Source organism: Kwoniella shandongensis, chromosome 12, assembly GCF_008629635.2.
Source record: "Kwoniella shandongensis chromosome 12, complete sequence".
NCBI classification, from domain to species: domain Eukaryota; kingdom Fungi; phylum Basidiomycota; class Tremellomycetes; order Tremellales; family Cryptococcaceae; genus Kwoniella; species Kwoniella shandongensis.
In genome coordinates this window covers 237343-257133 of record NC_089298.1, presented here as the reverse complement: position 1 = coordinate 257133, position 19791 = coordinate 237343, and the positions used below count along the sequence as shown (strand labels likewise).

The 19791-nt window shown below is 49.1% G+C and overlaps 7 protein-coding genes across 7 annotated transcripts; 4 read left to right on the top strand and 3 right to left on the bottom strand.

Annotated features, from left to right (window-relative positions):
• Positions 1 to 1189: 1189 nt before the first annotated feature.
• Positions 1190 to 3241, top strand: CI109_106393 (uncharacterized protein; the record flags this gene model as incomplete). Its single annotated transcript, XM_032007022.2, has 11 exons — positions 1190 to 1622; positions 1683 to 1786; positions 1883 to 1923; positions 1982 to 2024; positions 2087 to 2192; positions 2259 to 2270; positions 2330 to 2406; positions 2472 to 2719; positions 2783 to 2867; positions 2940 to 2974; positions 3043 to 3241. 11 exons carry the CDS (start codon positions 1190 to 1192, stop codon positions 3239 to 3241), a joined length of 1383 nt encoding a protein of 460 aa, XP_031858664.2.
• Positions 3242 to 3938: 697 nt separating this feature from the next.
• On the top strand, positions 3939 to 6747 carry CI109_106392 (uncharacterized protein; the record flags this gene model as incomplete). Its single annotated transcript, XM_032007023.1, has 14 exons — positions 3939 to 4287; positions 4368 to 4465; positions 4544 to 4741; positions 4821 to 4991; positions 5072 to 5232; positions 5290 to 5332; positions 5391 to 5451; positions 5531 to 5694; positions 5765 to 5776; positions 5836 to 5995; positions 6078 to 6115; positions 6178 to 6248; positions 6331 to 6512; positions 6572 to 6747. The coding sequence occupies 14 exons, from the start codon at positions 3939 to 3941 to the stop codon at positions 6745 to 6747; spliced, it is 1884 nt and encodes a 627-aa protein (XP_031858665.1).
• Positions 6748 to 6879: 132 nt separating this feature from the next.
• On the bottom strand, positions 6880 to 9229 carry CI109_106391 (uncharacterized protein; the record flags this gene model as incomplete). The annotated part of the gene is made up of 5 exons (XM_032007024.2): positions 6880 to 7221; positions 7282 to 7491; positions 7596 to 7836; positions 7917 to 8302; positions 8372 to 9229. The coding sequence occupies 5 exons, from the start codon at positions 9227 to 9229 to the stop codon at positions 6880 to 6882; spliced, it is 2037 nt and encodes a 678-aa protein (XP_031858666.2).
• Positions 9230 to 9856: 627 nt separating this feature from the next.
• On the bottom strand, positions 9857 to 11080 carry CI109_106390 (40S ribosomal protein uS5; the record flags this gene model as incomplete). Its single annotated transcript, XM_032007025.1, has 5 exons — positions 9857 to 10038; positions 10108 to 10182; positions 10242 to 10432; positions 10588 to 10809; positions 10977 to 11080. The coding sequence occupies 5 exons, from the start codon at positions 11078 to 11080 to the stop codon at positions 9857 to 9859; spliced, it is 774 nt and encodes a 257-aa protein (XP_031858667.1).
• Positions 11081 to 12850: 1770 nt separating this feature from the next.
• CI109_106389 (uncharacterized protein) lies at positions 12851 to 13883 on the top strand (the record flags this gene model as incomplete). The annotated part of the gene is made up of 6 exons (XM_032007026.1): positions 12851 to 12877; positions 12930 to 13022; positions 13085 to 13164; positions 13246 to 13357; positions 13427 to 13558; positions 13647 to 13883. 6 exons carry the CDS (start codon positions 12851 to 12853, stop codon positions 13881 to 13883), a joined length of 681 nt encoding a protein of 226 aa, XP_031858668.1.
• A 636-nt stretch (positions 13884 to 14519) lies between these two features.
• On the top strand, positions 14520 to 16091 carry CI109_106388 (uncharacterized protein; the record flags this gene model as incomplete). Its single annotated transcript, XM_032007027.1, has 1 exon — positions 14520 to 16091. The coding sequence occupies one exon, from the start codon at positions 14520 to 14522 to the stop codon at positions 16089 to 16091; it is 1572 nt and encodes a 523-aa protein (XP_031858669.1).
• A 459-nt stretch (positions 16092 to 16550) lies between these two features.
• CI109_106387 (uncharacterized protein) lies at positions 16551 to 19375 on the bottom strand (the record flags this gene model as incomplete). The annotated part of the gene is made up of 9 exons (XM_065967833.1): positions 16551 to 16739; positions 16873 to 17126; positions 17263 to 17325; positions 17380 to 17521; positions 17699 to 17953; positions 18118 to 18278; positions 18388 to 18428; positions 18994 to 19249; positions 19333 to 19375. The coding sequence occupies 9 exons, from the start codon at positions 19373 to 19375 to the stop codon at positions 16551 to 16553; spliced, it is 1404 nt and encodes a 467-aa protein (XP_065823905.1).
• Between the last annotated feature and the right edge of the window lie 416 nt (positions 19376 to 19791).

Below are 19791 nucleotides of genomic sequence, written 5' to 3'. Positions count from 1 at the left end.
CCATAAATCCAGGCATCTATCCATGCATGGATCCTCACCATCCTGATTATGGCAAGTGGGGCAATATCTACTGCTCACCAGAATGGTCTCTCTCCAATCTGTTTTCCAAATGCCGAGTGAAGGTGGTCCCTTCGGGACAGTCAAATTATGGACCCAGTGAAATATACAACCTTGAAAATACCTTCCAAAAATGGTATAATTCAAAGTCAGGCAGCAATCAAGACAGAGTCCTGCGCACAGGACAGCATTATGAGTACTTTGGGCCAACTCATTGTATCTCTTCCAAAGCCTATAACAGTCTGATGGCAATCAGCCATGTCTCAGGCAAACAGAGTGGAGCTGTTGTGCTCATGATGAATGAAAGGAGTCGAGATGCTAGTGTCACCTGGAATCGCAGTGTGGGTGGATTTGGGATCTATGTGAACAGATCTGAAGACCGTAGGAGTCTGCATTTGCTCTCAAGGAAGGATGAAGGAGATGATTTGAATCGAGACCTTGAGGCTGAAGGTGGGGCATTAGTCAAATCAAAGGTGGACAGTATTGTCACCCGCAACAATCTCGGGGAGCGCTGGCCTATTGTCAAGGTGGACATGGAAATCGCTAAAGAAATCCTCTGTGCATTTGATCACACCTCTGTCACCCCTTCTTCAAGGATTTAGTCATTCATTTCTGCCATAGACTCAGAAGCAAGCAAGAAAGGCGGAAGGTTTGGGCCTGAGAAGACATTTCTGGACTGGGAGTATTGCGTAGTACATGTTTGGTCTTGTCGCATACTATATTTTGCTTGAGGTGCTTGAGAATTGCATTCTGAATGTATATCATCATTTATTATAGACAATCATCCCAGTCAATCTCTTGCACTCGAGACCTGGAGCTCATTAGCATTGCATTCTCTGGGCCTTGGTAGGCACTACTACAGCACTGGTCTTTGTTGGCAGGCAGAGAGAGGATGTCACAGTGTCATACTTGTATAGGCCAGGTCAAGCACCCATGAAGCATGCCTCCTTTTATGAAACCGTCCTCATGCACCTCTGAGATGGTAAGATTGCCCCAAAAATCCTTTCAACTGCTTGTTTGGGATCTGTGGTACAGGTCCAATGGGATATATTGAGATATGTAACCCCTCAAGGCACCAAAGAGGTACTTTGCCAATCTGCACCACCCTTCATCACAATCTACCACAGCCAGAATGGATCAGTCACAACCCAATGAGCAAACTCCTCTCTTCTCTCCTGAGGTTCCATACTCAAACAATGTCCACACCATCTCCAGCTGCTCTACCAAAGCCCCATCCTCAGCAACACCCATGCCATGGTCACAGATTGTTCCAGTCTGTCTCTTGCTGATCGCTGAAGCGGCATCCTTCTCCTGCATCTTCCCCTTTATCACTGAATTCCTTACCTCCATCAATACACCACAAGACAAGATTGGTCTTTATGGTGGGATAGCTGAAGGTTCTTTGATGCTCATTGAGGCTAGTTGTGCAATCTTCTGGGCAAAATTGGCTGATAGGTTTGGAAGGAAAAAGTGTTTGATCTTGGGCTTCATCTTGCCAGTTTGTTCGACCGCATTGGTGGGGTTTGGAAAGAGTGCTGGATGGATCATCTTTTGGAGAGCAATAGGTGAGTGACTGAATGTTAGCTTCCAGTCGGTGTGAAAGTTTGACTGAAAATGATATACAGCTGGTTTCAACCCTGCTCAAACCGTCAACAGAGTCATTCCGGCTGAGATTTCTGATCCTTCCAACCGTGCTCGCATATATGCCATCACAGATCCGGCTTTCACAGTTGGGATTGTGCTGGGTGTAACACTTGGTGGAGAGTTGTCAAGTCCCTATCACAAGCTGCCCAGATGGCTAGGTGGTGAAGTAGTGTAATTTAAGAACTATCCATATGCTTTACCTTGTTTGACAACAACTGTCTTGTAAGCCTTCCCACAAACTCAGCTCTGTAGGTTGAAGCTGAACTGACGGCACCAAAAGGAGTATTACTGCATTGTTGGTAAACCTGATTATGCTCAAAGAAGTAGGTTAAAATCATAGCACCACGATCATGACCTATATAGGCTTTGCTTACAAGGGTGGTAGAGCAAGCCCTTGGAAGCCAACACCCAACCTGAGGAACAGCAGATAACAAGACTAGCAGATGCTTTGAAAGTGCCTCACTACAAGACAGTGCTGCTGGTTTGGAGCGGTGAGTCATCATGTAGGATGGCTGGTCACTGACACTGATGCATTGCTCTGTGCTGCTTGACCTCAGTGTACCAATTTGGTAAGTAAGATTCAGATCAATGGTATGTGATGATCTTATTGATGTCAGTGTCCCAAAAGCAAACATGGCAATTTGTCAAGGGTTCTACATGGTATGGGGTTACACACCTGTACCATCTGGAGGATTAGGTCTATCTGTGAGGCTCCATTCTCACCCAGACTGTCTTGAGGAAGACATTGCCTGGCGCTGATTCTACCACAGGTGGAAAACAATGGCAGATTGATAGCCATGGCTGAACTCGCTTATGTTTTCACTTCCCCTTTAATGGTTCCAATGATCCAGAAGGGACTTGGTGCTAAACGGGGACTTCTCCTAACTACGGGCATCATCCCTGTAGAAGCGCTAGGAATCCCACTGGTTCAGTGGGCAGCTACCAAAGGCAGGAAAGCAACTTATGAGACATTGTGCTTGCAATATGGGATGACGACACTCCATGCTTACTCATTACCGTGAGTACTCATTCAATCAATGATGATTGCAAGTGTACATATGCTGACCTGTAATGCTATCAGCATTGCTCACCAGTTCTTTGTAGCTTGTTTTGATGACTATCCTCATCTAAGAGCTACAGGAATGGCACTCAGCTTGATTGCAGGGGTGAGTCTCCCATATCATGCTATGACTATTCCAACTGCTATATACTGACCACCCAATCATTCTGCATTTCAGTCAGCAGGGAAAGCTACAGGACCTGCAGTTGGGGGGTGAGATCAGCTTTTTGTGACCCTTTTCATCATACATCATTGAGTACTGACACCATTCACTGGAACAGTTGGTTATACTCCTACTCCACACAATTCCCAGCAGGATCTGTTGGCCGTCAGATCTCATGGACAGTGTTGTTTTGCTTGGTTCTCCCTGCAGTGATTCTTACTTCCTTCATCCCCAAGCAGCTGGAGAAGAAGGCAGGAAGTGGTCATGGGGGTGATGAGGAAGAAGTAGAGGGACTGTTGCATAATCATGCTGAATGAGCTGGGAATTCCTAGTATAAAAGCTGTAGAAAGTGAACCAGATATTTGACTGTGTATATTGAGTGGATTTGTGGTATGCAAATATTGAGATTATAAAGTAATGTATTGTGTCAAGAGACATTATTTGGGTGACTGTGATTTATTGTGTACAGGGTACTTCGCCCATGATGACACCACATGTGCTATCAGCTGTTTCCTACTCCTGAGATCAATGCATGCAAGCAAGCAACATGTACAAGGGGGGTCTTGAGCAGGTTCTGAGAAGGCAGGAAGGACTTCTTCTCAAAAGCTACTCATATTTAGAAGCTACTCATAAACAACAAGAAGGTGTTCCACAAGTGACTTCCAGAAGAGGTAATTATATTAGGAAGCAGCAGGCAGAGTCCTTGGTCGAGTAGACTTGTATTATCGTACCAAAAGGCATCAACATCAGACCCTATACTCATTTTCTATCATTGTTCTCAGTGTTGCTTCCTTGCACATCAACTTGCAGCCTCATTGTTTCTGCAGGCCTGACACACTCAGTCATTGACATTCCCTACAACACGACACAACACAACACAACACTGTCTACCGTGGGAAAGTTAGTGAATGGAGGTTGACCACCGATAGCTCGGTCAATCGTTGGATCAATCGATAATCTTATCGTCCTACTTTGTTCTTGTCCCTCACGACGGCCCTCCCTCGCTCACACGAAATGTCCGAACCAGCACTACGAAGACGGACGACTCAGCCATCCTCTACTCCCGTAACGTCATATCAGCGAGCTCCACCTCCCCCAAGAAGGGGTCATCCAACTCGCTCGCTCCATCTCTCTTTGGCCTTGGTCATACTTGCGTTCTTCGTAGTCTATGCTCAGAGACAAACCGTGAAGCCGAAAGCACCACTGACATACTCTGTTGATGATCAGAGACAGCTGCCAGAGAAGTATGCGATCTGTTCCAAGGATGGGAAGAAGGTGTATACTGTGCCTATAGAAGGAGGAGTGGGAGGGGTAGAGTGTGTCGTGGTTGATGGGAAAGAGGTAGTTGACACTGGCAGTTTAGGTGAGTGCTTTTATCATCATTGCATATGAAGTCGAAGAAAGATTTGATCTTTCGTGCTGACATTGAGCAACGTCTTGTAGGCAAGATCAGACGGAAGTGGATCAACGGGGAAGATGGTCAGAAACCACTGAACCAGTTCCAGGTGCTCTACCTTGCGCCAGGTCAGACTTTGACACCGGTGAGCCAATCTTAAATGCATCTCGAAACCCATAGCGTGACAGGTGATATCTACGCTTGCTAACCAATTCTTGTTTAGGGCCTGATCGATGCTCATGGTCACCCGCTGGTCTACGGTCAAGCGCAACAACTCACGTTGTACGGCTGTCGTTCCCCTGTCGAAGTGATCGAGCGAGTCGAAGCTTTTGTAAAAGCTAGTCCACCTCCGCCTGGGACATGGATAGAAGGATTGGGATGGGATCAAAACTTATTCGAGGGCCAAGAGTTCCCCACAGCCGTGGGTCGTTCGTCTCGATAGACAATGCTGAAGTCGCATTGGAGATACTGATTTAGGCTGATTTCGTACCTGCACGCAGGCCGAGTTCGCGAAGTCTTCTCTGCTGAAAGACCTACCGATCAGTCTCTCAAGAGTCGATTTCCACGTCGAATGGGTGTCTCCTGCTATTCTCAAGATGCTCGGCGACATACCCGACGTCGATGGTGGTCAAGTCGTTCGCGACGCGGATGGCAAACCGACCGGTGTCTTTGTGTGTTCCAAACCTCCTTGATTATCCGATCTCTGATGTTTTACTGACGGGATGCAATTGTCTGGGGATTGTATTTCCAGGTCGACAACGCGATAGAGCTGTTGAAAGCGATCAGACCTCCATGGACCGATGCGGATCGAGAACGATATCTCGACATCATGGTGAAAGACGCTCTGAGTAAAGGTCTGACAGGGGTTCATGACGCTCAGGGTTTCTTGGAAGATCAACAGTTCTTCATTAAGTGAGCTGCTTCCCACAGGTCAACTGGCCGTACATTCCAGCTGACGTTCGGGTGAAGAATGGCTAAGGAGAGAAAATTGCCAATGCGCTTTTACTCGATGGTTTGTTATCATCTCTCTGCAAATGAAAGGTCGATAAAACCGCTAACAATCAACCTAGTTGGCTTGCGGGCGAGAAGAAGATTTCTGTGGCGACAAAATCGAGCATTTCGACGATCCAGGTGAGCGATCTCATCTGTTCTCCTTCCTTTTCCTCCGTACCGAGGTGCTATGTCATGCTAATGTTTGCCGTCGCCTCAGACGGCCACTATACCCTCCGAGCTGTGAAAATGTTTGCCGACGGAGCACTTGGTTCTCGTGGCGCAGCGTTGACAGACGACTACTCTGATAAACCTGGATGGAACGGGTTGATGTTGAAGAAGGAAGAGGTCTGGGAACCGCTCATCAAAAAGTGGTATGAAGCGGTGCGTGCGCAACTACCGCCTCTAATTATCATAATCGTACGAGCTGACGAATTTCGGTCTACTTGTATAGGGATGGCAAGTGGTGAGCTGTCCAGTTCGTTGTGACGGAAATGATCAAGCTCATCAATTCGTCTTTCATAGAATGTCCACACAATTGGCGATCGAGCGGCCAAAACAGTCCTCGATGCCATCGAATCTACCTTCGGATCTGATCCCGACAGAGGTCGCGAAGCGCGATTCAGATTGGAACACGCGCAGATACTGCGACCAGAAGATATTGCGAGAGCTGCGAAACTAGGAGGTGAGTCTGGCCTTTGTTACTGGACAAGAGTCTTCCAATTTTCCAATGATCACCAGTACTGATGTTGGCCGTGCTCGTGCAGTGATCGGGAGCTATCAACCTACTCATGCTACGAGCGATGTAAGTTCCTGCATCCTGGACTTCCCTTTGCGAACGCCTGCTGATATGCATTGTATATTTAGATGTGGTACGCCGAGGACCGTATTGGTTCCGAACGGATCAAAGGTGCCTACGCCTGGCGAACTTATCTGAAGTGAGTGGTACCACTCGAATAATCACTAATCACAATAACAATCAAGACTGAAGGCTAATATAACATTTTAATCACTTCTCAGCCACGGCGGTCGTATTGCCCTCGGATCAGATTTCCCAGTGGAATCTATCGATCCTCTCAAAGGATATTATGCGGCCGTAACACGTCTCAGTGAAGATGGGAGATCACCACATGGTCCAGGGGGTTGGTTTCCCGCTGAAAAATTGACAAGAGAAGAAGCCTTGAGAGGAATGACGATCGATGGTTAGTCTATCCACTCACGCACTTGTACTCAGGAAGCTGATAACATAAAATGAGTGAAGCTGCCTACGCTTCGTTCTCCGAGAATTTGACGGGTTCTCTAACTGTTGGAAAACGGTTCGACGCGACGATCTGGGATGATGATTTGTTGACTGTCCCGGAGAATGAGATGTTGGAAGTGAAAGCGAAAGGGGTTATCGTGGATGGGAAATTAGTATGGGGTGGAGTTGGAGCATAAATTATCTATCAGACAACAGCTGTTGGGCTCAATCTCATGGACATAGATTATGTAAAATGCATAGGATGTGTAGAGCCATTATGGGCAGTGTGCTCGTGTCTTTTTTTGAGTCCACTATGCAAGTTGGTGAGACTAGACCGCGCCTGCGCCCATACCTCGCATTTTGCGATCATGACCCCTTGTCCTCGCAGCATTCGAATGTCCTCGAGACGATTTACTCTCCTTCCCACCACCTCCACCGCCACCTCTCCCACCTCTTCCTCCTCCTCCACTTCCGCTTCCACCTCTACCTCCACCACGCCCGCCTCCGCCAGCTCCTCCTCCATTACCGCCTCTACCGCCTCTGCCTCCCCTTGTCGAGCTGGACCGAGAGCTCGATTCACCATTGGTGGTCGCTTCGCCGTTTTGAGGTTGCTCATCTCGTGCTCGACTGGCTCGTTCACTGTGTGCAGCAAGTATCGCTTCCTTGTGTGGCTATAACATCCATCCAGCCATCAGCATCACATAAGAGGACTTTGGGCGGAGATCACTCACATCCCTGTCCAACATGATTCTCCACCCTTCGATCTGACCATCGTCCCAACCTGTCGCAGCACGCAACTTCTTCCTCTCATCTGAACGTCGGGTGATACCATCCCTATCGAACAATGTAGGATTGACGATGTACGTAGATCGAAGGAGGTTGAGTCGTTCTTTATCTGACGGTCCACGAGATTGACCAGCAGAGGTCTGGTCTCGCGATATCTACAAGAACGGATTCGTACAAGTTATGAGTCTTGGTACTTCCCATATATAGTCTGGCGGCTCGAGACAACGGGGTCATATGCTACAAGGAAAGGGCAACTCACCTTGACACCATCTTCCTCGCTCAGCTCTTCTCCGTCATCGCTGTCTCCTCCACCGACTTTCAATCCCTTCGGACCAGTAACATCGTCGTCCCCCATGAGATCGTCATCGTCATCATTTAAGAGATCAGCTTCTCTCAGAGCCCTCCTCCTCTCTTCTTCTTCTTGAGCTTGAGACTCTACGAGTCGCATGATGGAGGCGCGTAAGTGATCTGGGATAGCCGTGGACAATGTTAGTAGGGCACTGCAAACGAAACTATCAGTGATCCTTTCAACAGAATGTAAGAAGCAAGCGATGACAAGGAGGGAAGGGCAGACACGCACGAATCGTCATCTTTCAGTTTCAGCCTACCAATATCGAGTTCCTCCTCATTCCAGATATTCTTTCGATCCACTCTACTCCTATTTTCTTGCCTCTGACCTTGGCCAGACGACCCGTTGACCGGAGACCCAACAGCACTCGCACCGTTATTCTGCTCGACGATCGCAGATTCTTGACCTGCCAGATTCTGCACCGCGACTTTCAACTCGTTCAGGTCTTCTGGTAGGCCTTCACCGCCATTGAGGATTGATTCAAGTAGCGGAGCAGCTTGTTCGGACGGAGTGGCTCGAGAACCGGAAGGCAGGGAGGCGAAATGTGAATGGGACAAAGCGGACAAGATGAGATGGGGTGGTAGTCCAGGGAAGAGCTGAAGTACGGATTGGACTCGCTTCGTAATCGGTTCGACATCAGCTTCCTAGTTCCACAATTAAAGGGACAACGATCAGTCATTACTCACCAGGTCATTTCTCGCTTCTTCATCCCTCCGACCTTCCAAGAGACTCTTCAAGTCCACCGATAACGTTCCCGACATTGATCCTGATCCAAACACATCTTCCCAATCACTTCTCAATCCCTTCCCTCTTAACGCCCCATCTTGACCTTGTTCATTATGTGTTTCTTGACCTTGACCCATAAATCTCAACATCGCTTCGGTACTTGCACCTTGCCCCCCTACTCTGCTCAACAGTTCTCGACAAATCATCAAAATATCAGATTTGATCGCTACCCCTTTGACCTCGTCAGATGTACCGAGGGAGGAATATGCGATTGATAGTGCTCGAAATACATCTTCTGAATCTTCCAGAGCTAACGCAACAATCTCTTCGTGTGCTCTGATACTTGCCAGAAGAATTCTGGTCGCTACTCCAATCTGGACGAAGGTCGATTCGTTTGATCTTAATCTGTTAAGCAAGGAGGGGAAGATGTCGATTCGAAATATCTCTACCAGGTCTGGATTATGTTCGAATACCCTATCGAATATCTCGTTGATTGTAGTTGAGATATATAGTGGATAAGCGAGTAAAGAATCGATCAGGAGAGGGACTTTGATGATTCCCGGGTGGGCTGATGAGAGATCGAGTAAAGCTTGTAGAGGTACAGTAGATGTTGAGCTGGGTATAGGAGCGGAGGGCGGTCGAAGTTGGATAGAAGCGATGATGTGAAGTGTCGTCTGGAGGAGGGGAAGAAGGATGGGTGTAGCGGGTGAGTGTGACAGTTGAGAGATTAGCAAAGGGAGAAGTTTGGGATAGAGGGCTGGTGAAGGTCCGGTCGAGGGGAGGGTGGTGGACGTCGTCATTGTGGGCCGGTCCAACATAGGAAAAGAAGCTCGAGTGAGTCAAGTAACAAGTTGACCAGCTATCTGAAGGGCGACGGAGAAGAACGGCAACTGCCTACTGGACAACGACTGGAGAACAATCTCTAAACGTCGAGTACAAGTACAACAAAGGTACACCATCGAGTCTTAGCTGCAACACTGTACGCTCGATACAACCAGAAAGTCGTGTTGTCACCAGATTCCGCCGGATCCGAAACCTTCATCAAATATTGCTCCACGTGAGTTCCATATCATCATAACCCTGGCCAGAAAGGAGAAGATACACAAGCAATGGATACAGGCGGTACAGAAGACATCGCCCCGAGTTTGAGGGAGCAATAGTCAAGACCGGACGTGTGGCAGAGTGTTCCCACAAGGCTAAAATGATGATGATGATGATCGCAAACGCGATAGAGCACCTTTCCCAGACACACAGACACACAAATCCGGGCCGCAATCATTACCGTCCACGATGCCGAAGAGAACTTTCTGCAACGTTTCAATCTGCGATCTTCAAAATACCAACGAAGGTAGTGCAGTGCGCGCGAACAACCCTTGTAGGATAGAAAAATCATCGCATCCCAAGTACAAAACGTCCACCTAAACCAATCCAACTTGCTATCAGATCTAGTAGTTGGCGGCCTTCTTGGCGGCGATCTGGAGGTGAGAAGAGTACTCGTCGTAAGGGGATTGACCGGCGGGGATGACTTGCCAGAGGTCGGGAGACTGGAACTGGTAGGTCTTGGCGAGGGCAGCCATGGTAGCCTTCAAGAAGTTACCCTGGGTAGCAGTAGAACCCTTGGATTGGGCTGTAGGCGCAGAGTAGAACTGTCAGCCGCTGTCTCTCGAGCTGGCGGTAGGAGTGGTTGATTACTCACTGTAACAATCCTGGATACCAGCCATCTGGAGCATTCGCTTGGAAGCGGGGGCGGCAACGATACCGGTACCTCGGGCTAGAGGTGAGAATGCTAGATCAGTGATTGCTTCGAGTAGAGGACAGCGTAGCACTCACGGGCAGGGATCAATCGACACATGACGGAACCGCTCTTGCCGGAAACCTTGCAAGGGACGGTGTGAGGCTCAGCGATGTGAGAACCCCAGTAACCTCGTCGAACGGGGACGATGGAGAGCTTGGCGACGATGATGGCACCTCGGATAGCGGTAGCGACTTCCTTGGCACACTTGACACCGAGACCGACGTGTCTGTGAGGTGGGGGAGTGGTTGTATAGGGGAAGAGCGGGGTCGAGGATAGTCGCGTTCGATTGAGCGATGTTATGAATCGTGAAAAGAGGATGAAAGGAGTTGTAACGCATAATCAGCATTGCTCCCAACATCCCTTGTACCGCTCTCCACTCACCCGTCGAAGTCACCGACGGCAACGAAAGCCTTGAACCTGGTCCTCTGACCGGCAGAAGTCTGCTTCTGGACAGGGGCGATGGACATGACCTCGTCCTTGAGGGCGGGGAGGAAGAGATCGATGATCTGGAACTCCTTGATGGGGAGAGAGAAGAGGTAGATCTCCTCCATGGACTTGATCTTGCCGTCCTTCACTAATCGACCGAGCTTGGTGACGGGGACCCTGCGGAAGTGGTATATCAGTTTGTTGAAGTCCCTTTCAACGCTCCTTCTCCAGCTGCCAGTATCCGTCCATCTCTCCTCTATCCTCTGACTTGCGACTCCCAGCTCCCTTTCGCTCTCCATCTCCTCTTGGACACCAGCAGCTGCTCTCCTCTGTGCAACACTCACCACTCCTTCTCCTCCTCCTTCTTGCCGCCTCGTCGGGGACCTCGTCGTCCTCGACCACCGGCACCACCTCGACCACGTCCGAATCCACCTCGAGTCTCAGCCATTGTGTTGTTCTTTTCGGTTTTGGGAAGGGGCGAAGATGCACCGAGGCTTTTTGATTGAGTCAAATAAACTTGAAGGTTGAGAAGAAGGCAAAAGGAGACTACTTGATACTATGTGATTGAAGATTGCGTTGCGAGAACGAGAACGAGAACCCTGTGTGTCAGTCTGTCAGTCTCTGGCACCAAAGCAGGCAGAACCGTAGTCGTGTATGGTGAGTGGACAGAGTGAAGGCAAAAGTCCAAGTAACGAAAGTAGCTCGGCGTTTGCGGTGCTATTTTATGTTATCACCGATGCTTACATGTGGCGTCGGATATAAGTTAATCAGCCTTTCTTTCTCTCGCTTCCTCGAGGGTACTCACCACGTGGGTTATCCTTTCACCGCAGGGTTCGTCATCGCCAAGGCACGAACCAAGCATGTTACGGTGTATGGGAATTTCACCGTTAGTCAAGGTCATGATGCAAGAATGCACATAAGTTACCCTGTCTTTCTGCACCGCACTTGCTCTGCTGGGCTGCTGGTCGACGCAGACAAACAAAAGACTTGCATTTCGCACTTGACCGATGCATGTACTTGACTGTACTTGTCAATGATGATGCACTGCACAGAGAGTAGTGATAGTGACGCATCAAAGCATATGTTTTCAGGTCCGTGCTTGATTTTTCACCTTGTGCTTCCCAAGTCATAAAATCAAGTCAAGTCACCCGAAGGGAATGACCGATAGACCGTCTTTCTCTCTCTCTCTCTCTCGTGGGCGCAGTTATCATCATCAATCAGGTTTTCATCTTTCACATCACATCACAATCCCAATCGACGTCGCATTAGAGTAGAGTAAAGCGGAACAGAAATCGACTTGCTCCGGAATAGAAAGTGAATAATCTATAGTAGACGCAGACTCACGTACATCAGCTCAAGCACCTGCCTGCGACCTCCACTTGTATCCGATCCGCACCGCACCTTCCGACTTTCTACATACGCCGTTGTCTTGGGTTTCTTTTCGAACATACGCACTCGCTATCCCGGTTAATATAAACTTTGCAGCGGTAACGGTGACCAACCCATTTATGACTACTACTGCCTCTATCGCTCTTCGTACCATATAATTGCATTCTCCCGTGTCTCTCTCTACAATCTGCAGTAGTACAAGCAGTGAACGACGACGAAATACGGTGCACGACAACAAGGACCAAAACAAGTACACTCCACAACGGAATAGAGTAATTAGCACTATCAACTCCTCCTCTTCATTTTTGGCCGGATAGGATAGATAGCACATCAACAAGGACGGACTCATACCTTCAGTGGTGAGTTACACATGTCCACATTCCTGGCTATGACATGTGTCGCACCTACCCCACGTGTCTCCCAATCTTAGCACGGTATCCATCATCGCAGGTGTGGGATCTGGAACTGTATGCTAATAGAATGGGATGATAGCTGCTGTCTCAGATCCGATCAAGAAAGCCGGAACGGAACCGAATAGCAACACAAAAAAGTTCGCATCAGCGCAACGGCAAAAGCAACCACATAAAATCAAGATCGTTGCATACCGAATCGACACGAAATCAATCACACACATAAGCACAAATTTACACAACAATCGTATCATCGTCGCATCACCATCTCTGCTTCCTTTATAGACTTCCTTTCACCCCGTCATACCGAACGACCAGGGAAGCCGATATCATATCCACTTCGGATTGAACTACAACACATTCCCCTATCTGTTATCGAAAGAACGCACAACGTTTACGAAAAATCAGGATAAGGAAAGATGTCAGGAAGTCCGAACAGCCGAGCAGTGAGCTTCTCTCCCAACAATGAAGTCAAGAATAAGCTGACCGGCAATACAGATTCGACGGAAGCTCGTCATTGTTGGTGATGGAGCTGCGGGAAAGACAAGTTTGTTGAACGTCTTTGCCGTTGGGCATTTCCCAGAGACCTATGTGAGTTTCCGAGTTCTCAGCTATGGTGGACATTGGTAAGCTGACGAAATGACTTGCAATAGGAACCAACCGTGTTTGACAACTATGTGACGGAGATAGAGCTGGATGGAAAGCCTGTGCAATTGGCACTGTGGGATACAGCGTGAGTTGTCTCGGCTACAACCCTCTCCTTGTTCAGGCCATACATGGTGGGGTGAGAATTGACTGTATGTTTCTTGCTTAGTGGACAAGAAGAATACGAAAGATTACGACCACTATCTTACTCCAAAGCTCACGTCATCTTGATCGCCTTCTCCGTTGACACCCCAGACTCTCTAGACAACGTTTCACAAAAGGTGAGTCGACACGAAGAAAGGCACACATTCGGCGGTCCAGCATGCTGATGTTCTACGCTTCACGTTTAGTGGATCGAGGAGGTTCGATCTATATGTGGGAGAGCGATTCCGGTCATTCTGGTGGCATGCAAAGCGGATCTGAGAGATAAGGCTATCGCCAATGGCACATTCAGCCCGGAGCGCTTCACAGATAGGGAAACGGTGCGTGATCCTTGACATATCAATCCCACCTTTCCGCCTTCCTGCTTCAAGATCCACTTAATTGAAGCTGACCCTCATGTCCGAATAGGGTCAACGCATGGCCACCTCCATCGGTGCCCGTGGATACTTTGAGACCTCGGCGCTTCTCAACGAAGGAGTCGACGCAGTGTTCGAAGCGGCCACTCGAGCTGCTGTGCTCACTCGTGATCAAGGACATGGAGGGGTCGGTCCCGCCCATGATGCAGGAGGGTATAGAGAAGCGTATGGCGGTAAGAGGAGGTCGGAGAAGGAGGAGAAGAAGTTTGGGTGTTGCATCATTGCTTAAACCTCATCACGAGTGTCGTCCGTCTCACCATCCGACCCCGAGGTTGGATCATTACCCCTAGATCTCCCGCATCTCGACGTCCTATACACACAAGGATACAACAATCAACCCTCTCTCCTCGCCATCCACCTCAACTGTCAACACTTCCGCCTTCCTCGTCCATCACGTCGGCGTATCATGCCATATACACGAATTTCATGTCCCTCAATGTTTCTGCATTAGTTAGCAGTATTTAGTAGTACCAAACCCAAAATAGGTTAATGTTTCCCCCATATGCACTTTATAGATGAGCCCATACATAAACAATAAGATAAACATTCCCACGGTGCAGTGGGTGGCAAATCCAGGAACGTGAGAAGAAGTAATTCCGTTTCCGGACGGTGATGTCCGCTTTTGGGAATAAACTGATGACGTACTCAATGATGGACAATAACAAAGGGAACGACGAAGAGGATACAGTATCATGCCTTTGACTTGTCCTTGCAACTTCACAACATCTATACACCAGAAGAACGATCATCGACTTATCTCGAGCAGTACGAGGGAGCACATCGCAACGATACTCACCTCGAAGCAATTGACCGCCATATCGTTACCTCGGTCACACGACGTACCGATCAGCTTTCATCTCGCAAGATGGACATCACCCTCCTTCCCCCAACCCACATCCTAACCCACCATTCCCACCTCTCACTTCTCCCTTCGGCTCTTCCCAAGACACGTTACGCTCCCTCGTCTTCCTTCACCTCGACATCGTCTACTTCTTCCTCATCATCGTCGTCATCATTGCACTACCTAGCCCGATATCGAAAGGTATACCAACCTCTCCCACCTAGTGATGGGAGCTCACCTTTACTAAGTTTACCGGACGAAATATTACTTTCGATTTTCTCATGGCTCGACTTTGAAGATCTTCTGAATCTTCGACTTGTTTCTCCTAGACTAGGCGAAGTCGCCCTCAGTGGAAGTCTACATCGTACGCTCACACTAACGACATTACCTTCCACCCGAACCCGGCCAGATGGGAATGGGGAAGGAGAACTACCTTCCTTGTTGAGGAGAATACTGCCCTCTGTTCGAGAATTGCATCTCCACTTATTCCCCTATCCTCTCCTCAATCCAAGTATACGAACTCAAAACCCTTCCACTACAATCCTTCAACTGCTACGACATATCCCAACGAACCAACTCCGTTCTCTCAGTCTACCATTCTCAGCGCCCTACCTCCCTTCGACAGATTTGGAAGACGTACTTCGTACTATCGGTAATGGGATTCGCAAACTTGACTTGAGAGGTAGCGCACTTAGTGGGAATGGGAGTTGGATCGAGATCATTTCGCGGATGAAGGATCTCCGGGAGATTGATATAGGATTTACAAATATAACTTCGTTCCCACTCGCATCGCAATTGGGGAAACTTGAACAAATATCACTCGCTTCCTGTCCTTCTCTTTCGGAGAAGACACTACGGACTTTCTTGAGAGGTCTGCCGACATCGGTGAGGAGGTTGGACCTCTCTAGATTGGATCAGATCCCCTTCGAAGCGTTATGGGAGATGAAGGTGGTATCGATCCATGGTGATGATGATGAGGAGGAGGGTGGAGGCAGTGTGACGGGATTGGAGGAAGTCAGAGTTGTGGGGATAGATCATCTGACAAGGAGGGATATAAGAGGTCTGAAGAAACATTGGGAGGATCAGAGGAGAGCAGTCCTCAGCGATAAAATATCGGATCGGACTACCAAGCAACGCGAATGTGCTATAGCCAGAATCGAGGTTGAGAAGAGACCATCGACACCACCATCGCAGTCGCAGTCGAGATATGCGTACGGACTTCTCTCTCCACCTCTTACACCAGGGTCGGAGACGATATCGACATCATCTCATTCTGGTGGGGTTGGTAGATCACCTTACACACCCGCCACCTCAATCTCGTCCAGTCTATCAACCTCACCTCCAATCTCACATCGACATCCAGTTCTCTCCTCGCTTACTGGAATACCGACCCCGCTCTCCTCCGGGCGATCAGCCGAAGCCGAAGTGGAAGAAGATGTGGAAGATACGGTACGGGTAAATATTGTACATTCGGCGATATTGGAGAGTGAGGATGAAGATGGGTACAGGAGATTTATAGGGGAAGTAGTGGGCGGGACGTTGGGTATTGGACTTGAGGTAGAGCAGGAAGGAGGGTATGTCGAAGTGGATGACTAAGGGGGAATGTGGATATGGGCGGGGCTGCGAAGGGGGGGGGAGGGAGAGTGAACATCTCGATAGACATTGTGTATAGTTGTATTTATCGTTCAGACCTCTTATAATATCTCTTTCACAATCTCTAACTTCATAATCGGCTCACGAGCCCTGTTGTTATATGCTATACTCATATCTCGACTCGATCATCGACTTCATCTGTTGTTCGTTCGCTTTTCTCTCAAGAGGCATCGACACTCATGATTCGTCACTCTCTCAAACAACCTAAATCGTGCCCACTGCTGCAACATACTGCACTCGTATTCTGCTTCTGAAACACACACACACACACACATCGATTAGGAGACACTTCTGACTCTGACTGGACCATGATACGATCTACATGCTAATGGATTTTGTACATATCTCCTGAAAGGCCAGGTCAGACCACAATGACTAATTTCTCCACCACGCCAACGCCACTTAGTACGGCTTCGCTCTTGCCGAACCTTGTGTCGAATATCGCTGAGCACCCGGTCCTCCGTTCGCTGAAGGAGTTGTGGAGCCTCCGTTTCCTTGAGCACCAGTTGCGCCGGGTCCGGTTGGGGTGCGCATCGCTGCTGGACCTCGGGGAGCGTTGGGGATAGGTCGAGCGGAAGTGCTTCCCATTTGCTAAAGGGGAAGATCATTAAACGTCAGCAATATGCCTTGGACATTGATGACGATACAGCGTGAGGGCAGTCATAGCTGTAACGTGCACAGGCTTCTGCCGTAATTGACAAGTTCGAAGTCCGGTCCCACCCACCCTGTTCATACCTCCCATTCCAGCCCCCATACCACCCATCCCACCCATCCCCATCCCGCCCATCCCACCCATCATACCTCCCATACCCATTCCCATACCCATACCGCCCATGCCCATACCGCCCATACCCATCCCGCCATTACGCATGGCCATGTTCGGGTTGATAGCAGGGGCGTTTGTTCCGGCCATTGATTTCATCATGTTTTGATACATCATTGCCATGGAATTGGGATCGAATCCACCCATCATTCCGCCTACGTCACGAGAAACAAATCAACATCAGCACTTGCTCGCTCTCTTGACATCATAGTACCGAAAGGAAGGATGATCGTTGTTCCAGAGGTCGAAGAAGCATGAAGAGAGAGAAGGGGATCGCTACACCACACTCACCCATTCCAGGACCTTTCATCATATTCTGATACATCATCGCCATAGCATTGGGATCGAACCCTCCTGCACCCGACGCGACACCAACACCACCTGCGCCACCTGCAAATCCGCCCATACCACCTCCGAGAGCGGGGTTGAAGCCCGTAGTCGCTTGACCGCCGAATCGGGCACCGCCGCCACCTGCCATGCCGCCGATTTGTTGACCGAATTTGCCAGGTTGGGTACCCGCACCTCTAGGTTGAGCTTTCTTGATCTCGATCTGCATTTAAAGTGCACACATCAGTAAGGTCCCAGAGGAAACATTTGCCCATGACCGAGCCTTAAACTCGTTTGAGGGCTGAGGAGGAAGACCCCCCGATTCCCTGTTTGTTTTCCCTCTGGCGCCGTCCAAAGACAACACCATGGTCCTCTCTTCCGCAAAACGCGCCGCACTCACCTGTTTCCCCTCCAACTCAATCCCACTCGCTGCCATCGCCCTCCCCACAGCCTCTTCATCGGCAAACGTTGCAAAAGCGAAACCCTTCGATCGTCCAGTCTCTTTATCAAACATGACGGTAGCATCCATCACTTGACCGAATTGCGTGAGGAAAGATTTGAGCGATTCGCCATTGACCGTAGGGGCCAAGCCGCCCACGAAGACTTTGGCGGTTCGTTCGTGTTCCGCTCGAGGAATAGCTCGTTTGGGGTCGATCTGGAGATATCACAGGGCAAACGGTATCAGCAATATATTCATTGAGCATTCGGACGATTGATAAGTTCCGTGGCTCAGCACCATATTAGTTTCAGGGTGGTCTTGCGGGACTCGGAAGTTGCAAGGATAGACGCTGATGATGAGAAGAGCACGACCAGACCCACCTGCTTACCATCCAGATGATGGTTCTGCGACATGACCTGCGTCACACTCGACGGGTTCTTGTATGTCAAGAACGCGAATCCTCTTGATCTGCCATTCAAGTCTCGCATGATGGTACATGCGTCGATCTCGCCGAATTGGGCCATGTACGCCTTGAGACCGTCTAGAGGGTATATGTGTTGGATATCAGTGTGCTGATTCAGATCAAGGGGATGAAGAGGGGGGAAACGGTAGTGGAAGAGAGCGGGTGGGTGGTCGGGGGAGAGACTAACCATCCGTCGTTTCCCAGTTAAGTCCACCGATGAACATCTTGCTATGAGGGTGATATAGAGATATTGATGATATAGTTAGTTAGGTGTGAACATTGACGTATGTTTTGGATGAGTGCATTTGAGATTGAGTTGTCGTTTGATCGGGAGGATGTGAGACCAAGAAGAGGGAAGGTGTACACATCGTAGAGATAGCAGAGGTAGCATTCGTCGTATCGAAGGTAGTAGTAGTAGTGTAGTAATAGAGTTATGTATCAGTTCAGCTCAACTCTATGGGTCTACAATCGCTAGGTGATGAAAAGGAACTAGATGGCTAGAGCCATTCGACAGAGAGGTACGTTACTATTTGTCTAACTTGTCCTGTCGAGATTGGTTATATTCTAAAACGGCTCTGCCATTCACCTGAGAGGCGTGCTTCCGCGGAAAGTTCCCAAGAGCGATATTATAACGGTCCAGTTGATACACTCGGTCCAGCCAAAGAACCATCCACCCAAAACGGTAAAGACACGCCTACGGCTGTCCGTTTCATTCTTCTGACACGCCACTCAACCAGCCAAAGTTCGTACCCGAGATCGCGCAAACACAGCCAATGGAGAAATCGATACTAACCCCTCATCAGGCATATCACTTGGTCTTATCCTATCCAAACCACCATCATCCTGCTGCTGCTGCTGTTGCTGCTGTTGCTGTTGGAACCCGCCTCCAAAGGTCTGTTGTTGAACAGGCACAGCGGCGGGTTGAACAGGTGCAGGTGCGACAGCCGGTGTCTGAGCCACGGAAGACTGCGCTGTTGGTGCAGGCTCAAGCTCAGGAGGTTCGACTAATTCTTCCAATTGGGAAGCATCGAGGTCTTCAAGGTCGAGATCTAGTGAGGAAGGAAGGAGGACAAAGGGGTATGTAAGTCAGTACCTCTCATGACTTGTGTGAGAGGGATGGAGCGCGACTTACCACCGTAAAGGTCGTCTTTGTAGAGGTCGTTAGCGTCTGCCATAGTGGTCAATGTATGGAATGTGTGAGTATGGCAATCGACGAAGGAGTGAAAGAAGGAAAGACCAGGTTAGTGGAGAGGATGAGTTCCCTTTGTACGCTGTTGTGTGGATGTGTTTCCGGCAAGATGCGGAGTGAGGTGACGTGTGTATAATCACTCGGGTTGGACGTGATATGTTTGATAACATTGCAAATACCACGTGTTTACCATATGTTTCCGTCGGTTGTTGGTGGGATTGTCTCAGCGTTGTATGCTGTGCTCACTCTCACTCACTCAGTCACTCACTCACTGCTATACACACGCAGACACTGCTTCACTTGGCTCTTTCCCAATCACTCTCGCAGCACCTTGTTCGATTGGTTACGAACCCCTTTTGCCTCCCGGAAACAACGACGATCATCGAGACGAGTCGACGTTGG